We start from the raw sequence: 9,437 nt of genomic DNA on the forward strand, positions 1-9,437 counted from the left end.
AATTTCATCAATGAAGTTAATTACATATTTAACGTTAAAGTGCTGTTAATATATCTAACTCACTAAAATGTAATTATTTTTTTTCTTTTTAGTCCCTGCCAAGATTAATTTACCAAAGAACCTGAAAGACAAGGAAGCCATCCCAGCTTTACGTGGGGAGGTGGTCAATATCAAGATTCCCTTCAGTGGTAAACCAGATCCTGTTATTACATGGCAGAAGGGACAAGATCTTATTGACAGTAATGGTCACTACCAGGTGATCGTCACTAGATCGTTCACTTCCCTGGTGTTTGCCAATGGAGTGGAAAAGAAGGATGCAGGTTTCTACATTGTCTGTGCCAAGAACAGATTTGGTATTGATCAACAAACCGTTGAATTGGATGTTGCTGATGTGCCTGATCCACCTCGTGGCATCAAAGCCAGTGATGTGTCCAGAGACTCAGTCACACTGAACTGGGTGGCTCCAGCCAATGATGGTGGCAGCAAGGTTATATGCTACATCATTGAAAAATGTCCGACCACTGCTGAGAGGTGGGAACGTGTTGCACAGTCCCGTGACACCCACTATACCGTAATTAATTTGTTTGGAGGTACAAGCTATCAGTTCAGAGTTATTGCTGAAAACAAATTTGGACAGAGTGCCCCATCTGAAAGCAGTGGACCTGTCATGACTAAAGAAGACAAATCCAGAGTTTTGCTTTATGACAGAGAGGTTGGTGATACTGAACGAGTCCCCAAGGGCAAAGCTCAACACTCCGACACCAAGAATCTGCACAACAAATATTCCATTGCAGAAGAACTGGGCAGAGGCCAATTTGGCATTGTTCACCGCTGTGTTGATATTAGCTCTGAGAAGACCTACATGGCCAAATTTGTCAAAGTGAGAGGTGCTGATCAGGCAATAATTAAAAAGGAAATTGCAACACTCAATTTGGCCAAACACACTAGCTTCCTGCTTCTTCATGAGTCCTTTGAAAGCCCTGAGGAATTGGTCCTGATCTATGACTTCATTTCTGGCCATGACATCTTTGAGCGCCTTAATACAGCAGAGTTTGAGTTCAATGAACGGGAGATTGTTAACTATATCAGGCAGATCTGTTCAGCTCTGGAATATCTGCATTCTCAGAGATATGGGCACTTTGATATCAGACCTGAAAACATTGTATACACAACTAGAAGCAGCTCAACTGTGAAGATTATTGAACTGGGGCAATCCAGACATCTGACACCTGGAGAACAAATCAAGATTCAGTACACTACTGCAGAGTATGCTGCCCCTGAGATCCACCAGTGTGACATGGTTAGTACAGTTACTGACATGTGGTCTGTGGGTGTCCTTACCTACGTGCTTCTCAGTGGTCTTAATCCATTCACAGCCGAAACCAACCAACAAATGATTGATAACATTTCAAATGCAGCCTATGGCTATGATGATGAGTCATTTAAGCAAGTAAGTGTAGAAGCCTTAGACTTTACAGATCGTTTAATGACAAAAGAACGCAAGCACCGTATGACTGCAGCTGAGGCTTTGCTGCATCCTTGGCTAACAAAACCTGTAGAAGAGATAAGTGCCAGGGCAATCCCAGTAGGCAGACACAAGAGATACTACCAGGCAATGGTCAAGAAAGAATGGAGCACTGCAATTTCTGCTGCCCGTGTGGCCAGCGGTGGTTCAATCAGGTCCCAGCGTGGTGTCTTTGTCTCTAAAGTAAAGATTGCTCCATTTGAACATGGTCCTCTTGCAGGCCAAGTTAGCCATGCAGTGGTCAATGAAGGAGATAATGTGAAGTTCATCTGTAACATTGAAAATTATGACAGCACCACTGAAGTTACATGGTACTGTGGTGTCAGGCAACTTGAAGCTGGAGACAAATATGAAATTGAATATGAAGATGGTCTGGCTGTAATTACCATCAACAAGATCACTAGAGCAGATGATGGCACTTACAGATGCAAGGTTGTGAATGAGTATGGTGAAGATAGTGCTTATGCAGAGCTTTTTGTCAGTGGGGTTAGATCCTACCGTGACTTCTTCACTACTCGTGTGGTTAGAAGAACAAAGCGAAGAGTTGACACTGCTAGACTGCTTCAGAAGCCACCAGAATTTACTCTTCCTCTGGTCAACCGCACAGCCTATCTTGGTGAGGATGTGCGCTTTGGAGTAACCATCACTGTTCATCCTGAGCCTCGTGTTATCTGGCATAAATCTGGACAAAAGCTTATCCCTGGACATGATGACAGGAAATACACCTTCACTACTGACAAAGGCTTGTACCAGCTTATAATCCACAATTTGGAAAAGGAGGATGATGCTGAGTACAGTGTTGTAGCCCGTAACAGGTATGGCGATGACAGCTGCAAGGCCCGCCTCACTGTTGTTCCTCGCCCTAAACCAGCAGATCTCACTTTGAGGCCCATGTTCAAACGGTTGCTTGCAAACATTGAGTGCAAGGAGGGTCAGAATGTTCGTTTTGAGATTAGAGTTTCTGGCCACCCAACACTGAAGTGGGAGAAAGATGGCACACCTTTAGCCTTTGGACCATCCATAGAAGTTGTTCATGAAGGCTTGGACTACTACATCCTTCATGTAAGAGACACTCTCCCTGAGGACTCTGGTGTATACAGGGTTACAGCAACCAACTCTGCTGGATCTGCCAGCTGCCAAGCAACTCTTAAAGTGGAGAGAGTAACTCATGTAAAGAAGGAATATGAGCCCAGTGAAAAGGAGAAGCAAAAGATAGCTGGACAAGAGGAATTGGATAAAAAGGTTAGACTGGCTCAGATTTTGGCAGGCACTGTTGTTACACCTCTCCCACCTGCAGCAGTAGAAGCTGTCAGGGAGGCAGCCACTATGTTTAAACCTGCTGTTACAACTAAGAAAGGTGAGAAAACTGAAGCTGAAATTAAGAAAGAACAAGAGGAGAGAAAAAAGAGAGCAGATGAGAAAAGGCTTCGTATGCCATATGTTGTTCCTGCACCTCGTGTTATTAATCCAGCTGTTCTCGAGGAAGATGTGGAAATTAAACACTTCCAGCCACTGTCTGACATGAAATGGTACAAGAAGCTGCGGGATCAATATGAATTCCCTGAGCCAATGGAAAAAATCAGGCAAAAGAGAATGAAGCGTATCCGTCTGTCACGGTGGGAACAGTTTTATGAGGTGCCCATCAGGATCAAGGAACAGTATAAACCTAAGTGGCGCATCTCTTCTATGACTCAGGACGACTTGGAGACTGTGAGGCCCGCAAGGCATCGCACTCCTTCTCCTGAAATGGAGGCCTATCGCAGGCTCAGGAGGCGTTCTCTGGGAGACCTCTCAGATGAGGAGCTACTGCTACCTGTAGGTGAATATCTCTCTATGAAGAGAACAGAAGAAGAAAGACTCCGTCTGGAGGAAGAGTTGGAGCTTGGTTACTCTGCTTCTCCACCTAGTCTAAGTCCAGTTCGCTTTGAACTGTCTGCTTTGCGCCCAACATCTCCAAGGAGAGTCTACAGTGATGAGGAAGAAGGAGAAGAGATTAAAAGATATGATTCATACAGAATTCCTTCTAAATATGAGGCTGGCCCAAGTTTTGTTGATCTTCGCCAACGTCATGACAAGACAACATACAAGCCTCCAAGACAGAAACAACGGGTGTATGAAGAAAGAGAAGATTTAGAGCTGCTACGTCCACATGCAACCACTGAGAGAATCTCTTCTTACAAGAGTCAACTCAAGCACATGGAATTTGAGGAAAAGACACGTACCTCTAGAAAGGAAGCCATTACAGTTTCAACCTACTCTGAGAACACTGAATCTGAGCATATAACAACTTTTGCAACAGAATATATTCCTAAACCTATAAAAAAGGTTCCATTACCTGAACCACAGGTAGAAAAATCATATGAAGCAGGAAAGTCTTCAAAGACAGATGTCACACTTCCAAAAGTGGACTTTTTGTCTAGGTATGAGGAGAGAAAACAGGCACTCAGATCAGAGAGAAGATCTGTAGAGAAGAAAGTCGAGGTTGTAACACAGGCTCCCTTCAGTCTGGACCATGCCCCACGTATTACCATCAGGATGCGATCTCATCGTATACCCTACGGTTCCAACACAAAATTTACCCTGAATATCCAAGCCAAACCTGAGCCTGAGATCAAATGGTTCCACAATGGGAAGGAGATTCATCAAAGCAGCAAATACTACATGACCAACATCAGTGGAGTTTTAACTCTGCAGATCAACAACTGTGTGACAGAAGATTCAGGTACATACCGTATAGTCTGCAAGAATGCTAAAGGAGAAACTTCTGATTATGCTACGTTAGATGTAGCAGGGGAAGAGTATGCTGCTTTTTCATCACTTCGCAAAGATGAGGAACCACCATCAGCTCATCTGCCAGAGATGACTCGAACAGAGGTGTATCATGTTTCTTCATCCAAAACAACTGTAGAGGAAACGGTCACTGAAATTGTAAAAGAGACAACTACTGTTGTTGAGGAGCCAAGGGAGAAACCAGGAGTCCCTGCCGCAATCCTGACTAAACCACAGTCCTTGACTGTGGAAGAAGGAGACAATGCTCGATTTGAGTGTGATGTGGATGGTGAACCAGCGCCTTCTATGTCCTGGCTTCGTGAAGGAACCATCGTTGCTCCTTCTGCCCGTCACCACATTGTATCCACTCAGTACAATTCCACCTTTGAGATTTCTGCAGTTGAGGTGTCAGATGAAGGGAGTTACACCTTGCTAGTAGAAAATGCTACTGGAAAACAGGAAGCCCATTTCACTTTAAAAATAAAAAAGTCTGAGTCAAAGGAGAAAGTAGTTGCTACTCCCAGAATTACTTCTCCAGAGGCTAAATCACCATTACCCAAGTCCCCTGAACCGGTCAAATCCCCTCAGAGAGTCAAGTCACCTGAGCCAGTCAAATCTCCCCAAAGAGTAAAATCTCCAGTTTCCCCAAAATCCCCAACACCAAAGTCCCCAACACCGAAGTCTCCTACTCCGAAGGCCCCAACTCCCAAATCCCCAACTCCATCTGAAAGGGAGCAAGTGATCCCACCAATCAAGTCACCGAAGAGGGTGATGTCACCAACTATTGAAAAGAAGCCCTTTTTTTCAACAGGACTCAATGATGTCACTGCATCCTGTGACTCTATTGTCAAACTTTCTGTGAAGGTGACAGGAGAGCCCAAACCTACCGTCTCTTGGTCAAAGGATGGAAAGGTAAAACATATAAATGTTCAAACTATTCAAAACATTTTATAGGATTTGACAACCGTAACTATCTTGTTTTATGGGTTTTCAGGCACTATCTCAAGGTGGAAAGTATGAATTATTTGATGACCAATGTTCAGCTCATCTAGAGATCTATGAATCAGAGGTATCTGATAGTGGTGTCTACAAGTGCACAGCCATAAACTCCTCTGGAGCAGTATCAACAACCTGCACAGTCACTGTGAAAGGTAAGAAAATATGCTGTGGTGAAAGGATCTATAGCTGCTATAAATATTCTGATGTTATAAATAAACTCCTGAATATTTTTCATTTCAGAATTAAAGAGCCCTGTTCCAATCTCTGAGGAAATCCTAAGAAAGAAAATGTTGCATGAGGAAATATTGTCTTGCGTGAAGGATATGAAGTCCTCTGAAATCCAGAAATCCATCAAAGAAGGTCAATCTGTGACTCTTAGGGCCAACATTCATGGGGCTTCTGACATCAGATGGATTCTGAATGGGCAGGAACTGGACAACTCAGAGCAGTACAAATATGGAGTATCTGGAAATGACCAGACTCTGACTATCAAGTGTGTCAGTCAGCGAGAGCAAGGGATTATCACCTGTCAAGCTCAAACAGAGCAAGGCCTGATTCGGTGTCAGTTTAACATCAATGTCACACTCAAGAGCTCTGATGCACCCTACTTCCTGGTGCAACCAAGGTCTCAAAACGTGAACGAGGGACAAAATGTTATGTTTACCTGTGAAATTGGTGGAGACCTTTCCCCTGAACTGGAGTGGTTGAAAGACAACACGCTTGTGAGTAGTTTTTGGTTTACATAAATGTTTTTTTTTCTTTTTGCCTTGACAATTTGTGCTAAGACGTTGTCAGTCAGTATTCCAATAAAAGGAAACATGTTTTCCAGATATGTGTCACTCCAAACATCAAACTGAGCCGTTCTAAGAACTTATACACTCTGGAGATTTGTGAAGCCACAATTGCAGATAGTGGGAAATATACAGTAAAAGCCAGGAATAAGTTTGGACAGTGCTCTGCAACATCATCGCTCAACGTCCTTAGTAAGTTACATCTGTGTTTCAGCTTAATTCAATTAGATGCACTTTGTCAAAGGGCTTTAAATGGCTTGCATACAAAACGTTCTAATAGTTTAGTCCTGGAATTCTTAAAAATGCTTTAATGTTAAAGTTTGCATTAGATATTTTCCCTTCTGTGTGTATTTATTGATGTTGTTACAATTTTATCACTTCTTTAAGATATTAGTCAATGTAATCTTTCTGAATTTGTTTTTCAGTTTTTTATTATGTTGGCAACTCTTTGTGCTTTCATTTCAATGAAAAAAAGTGAAATGAATTTAAATCAATTGAATTGGCACTCAGAAATACAAGGCATGACAGGAACTTCGGCTTACATTCAGTCTCTGCACTCAACACCTCATTGTTTGTGATCTTAGCCATCTGCTTGTTATTTGCATTTTCACAGCTCTTGTTGAGGAACCAATACAAATGGCTATTGTGGAGCAAAGAGCTTCTACTGAGGCTGCTATGAGCATGCAGAAAAGTTTCTTAGCCTCGTCAGTTAATGTGGAAGCGTCCTCAATGCAGGCCAGCAGTTACAGCAGCAGTTCCCACTCTGCTGTTGGCCAATATTCATTTGACAGCATGTCTGCAACAAGCATGTCTGCCATGATGGCTGAGTCAGTGGTTTCCATGAGCTCCAGCAGCAAAACAATTGGTATGTCTGCCTGCTCGCATGTAAAGGCGCTCTCTATCGGGGCTAAAACAGGTGAGACTTTACTTGCGCATGTTTCTGGTAAACCCAGGACGTGAATTCAAACACCTAACTTGTTTTTTCTCTGTCTTTGCAATCTAAAAATAACATTTAAGATGTTTGGTGTGATGTGATGTTCTTTCTCTGTCTTTGCAACCAGTAAATAACATTTAATATATTTGATGTGGTGTCATGTGGTGTGGCGTCTAATAATCAGCTAACAGAGAAAATCCTGGTCATGTTTTTCTGTGTGGCATGAACGCTGAAAAAGTAAAAAGACGACAGTGAAAAGAGATTAGTTAACTTTTTTTTTTCATTTTCAACCTAAGCACTAAACTGTAAGTTGCACACAGAGTATTATAATTTCAGTTGTTAAGACAGCAATAAAATCTAAAACTGTTTTTAAATTCAGATTTTATGGGCCAGAAATCTAAAATATGGAAACTCTGAGACATGTTCACGGACTTTCTCTCTCCGTCCACAGGCACTCCACCAAAGATCGAAGCTCTTCCACAGGATGTTAGTGCAGAGCCGGGGAAGTTTCTGACAGTGGCGGGCATGTTCTCTGGAGATCCTGCCCCCTCAGTTCAGTGGGTCCGCTCAGGCCGGACCCTTCCCAATGGAGATGAGCGGTTCCACGTGGATAACACGGCAGATCTCTCCACCCTAATGATCTCTCGGGTGAAGGAGGACGACGCCGGAGCATACACACTCCGACTGTCCAACGATCTTGGCTCTGACTCTGCAACTGTCAACGTGCACATCCGGTCCATGTAAAAAATGAGAAAAAAAAATCATATCCCCTACTCCCTTAGTCCTCAACTTTTTATTTACAATAATCTTACTTGATAAAGATCTGGAATATTCTTGTAAATAGGAACTATTTTTGTACCAAACTTGACGTTAATTTATGCCAAACTAGACTAAAGTCTAAAGTTGTAAAATGTGCCATATTGGATAACTATGACTCAATTTTTCTGTGACATGTACATAATGTATATAGCCGAGTTTACCGGTTATGGGAAATGTATGCATTGTTATTTATGACAATAATATTAACTGAAACTAAAAGAAAGTAAAAGTAGCTGACAGGAGAAAGTTTCCGCTGGAACGAATACCCTGTTAAACTAAGAAACTAAACTCTGTGCCTCAACGATAAGTTGAAGTCTCAAGATTGCCTCAACAGGTAGAGAGGCTCCCTGTTGATGTTACAAAGCAGAAACAAAAAGACAAAGTTCTTGTTTGGACACGCGTCTATGCGTGTGATATTACAGTTTAATATGAGTTGTACCATGAGCACAAGACCCTGAGTGCTGTTTGCATCACCCTCATGTAAGCAGCATGAACCGGTCTTGTGATCAGACTGACTGTGTCATACCACCACGATTTGATGACCAGCAAAGAGGGCGAGCGGCCTGCTCTCTTTGGGTTTAGATTAATTTTGATAAAGAGCGCTGTTTCTGGCACAGGATGGCTGGATTGGCTTCACTAAAGCAACATCTCCTGGCCATAAGAAAACAGGGAGTCAAAACCAGTTCTGCTGTGCAGAAGCAGCGCTATCTCTTGGAGGATTGTAGCTGATGTGTTATTTTTTTTGAGTGTGAGTGTCTGTAGTTTGTAGATGTTTCACCTTGTCAGTAGTCAGGGTTTTTTTTTTTCTTTATTCACATCACTGAGCCCATCTGTGGTGAGAAGAGAAGCAGTTATGGTTTTACCCTGCACTTTGACTTTATTGATCTGCTGATGTAGAACTTATATTTCATCCTCCTTGAGTTTTACTGATTTAATAAAGCATGATTTCAGCACTACTAAAGCTCTGTGCCTCTGACTCTTCTGTATCTTTGGTTTGTTTCCCCATCATCAGATTGACAACAGAGGCATCACTGAAGTTGCCTCTGTTGTCAAGATATACATTTTACATATCAAGATATATGATATTGCCTTAGTTGGATTATACAACTATTTCAGTCTAAACATGGGTGCATTAAACCCAAATGAAATGTAACCAAAAGCATCAGAAATGATCCATTTATACTTCCGCTGACCGTAAATAGAAGTAAAACTCTGTTGATAACAATTAGCAGCGCTTGCTGTTTCTTGGTATATATTTGGAATCTCATCAGCCTGCACCCCCAAAAAGGTTCCTAGGTGTATATCACATTTAGAGCTTTTCAGAGTGGAGTTTGCATGTGCTACCTGTGCATGTGCGAGTTCTCTCTGAGCACTCTTGTAGGTTAAGCAGCCACCATAATTGCAGATAAAATAAAGTTTAACAACCAGTCACTTAAAAACGTCTCAAGTTAGAGTCTTATTCAAGTCTTCCAGATCAGCTGAATGAGTCTTTTGTCCAGCTTCTGGATTACAGGTTTCAAATAACTTGAATATGTAACTTTAAGCTGATTATTGAATTGTAAATAGTAACGCGTTAGATTACGCATTACAAGGGGTCAGA

The 9,437-nt window shown here is 42.1% G+C and overlaps 1 protein-coding gene across 15 annotated transcripts in view; it reads left to right on the forward strand.

Moving 5' to 3' along the window:
• ttn.1 (titin, tandem duplicate 1) overlaps positions 1–8,798 on the forward strand; it is a 155,829-nt gene extending 147,031 nt beyond the window's left edge. For 13 of the 15 annotated variants that reach the window (XM_028024207.1, XM_028024213.1, XM_028024219.1 and 10 more), the window contains 6 exons: positions 93–5,206; positions 5,289–5,445; positions 5,534–6,015; positions 6,123–6,276; positions 6,698–7,000; positions 7,470–8,798. In XM_028024207.1, coding sequence (XP_027880008.1) covers positions 93–5,206; positions 5,289–5,445; positions 5,534–6,015; positions 6,123–6,276; positions 6,698–7,000; positions 7,470–7,762 — 6,503 coding nt within the window. In that variant the 3' untranslated portion in view covers positions 7,763–8,798. The remainder of the gene's footprint in view (positions 1–92; positions 5,207–5,288; positions 5,446–5,533; positions 6,016–6,122; positions 6,277–6,697; positions 7,001–7,469) is intronic. The other 2 variants (XM_028024211.1, XM_028024216.1) reach the window with 2 other exon arrangements.
• The last annotated feature ends 639 nt before the right edge of the window (positions 8,799–9,437 follow it).

This window comes from Xiphophorus couchianus, chromosome 7, assembly GCF_001444195.1.
Source record: "Xiphophorus couchianus chromosome 7, X_couchianus-1.0, whole genome shotgun sequence".
Lineage (NCBI taxonomy): Eukaryota > Metazoa > Chordata > Actinopteri > Cyprinodontiformes > Poeciliidae > Xiphophorus > Xiphophorus couchianus.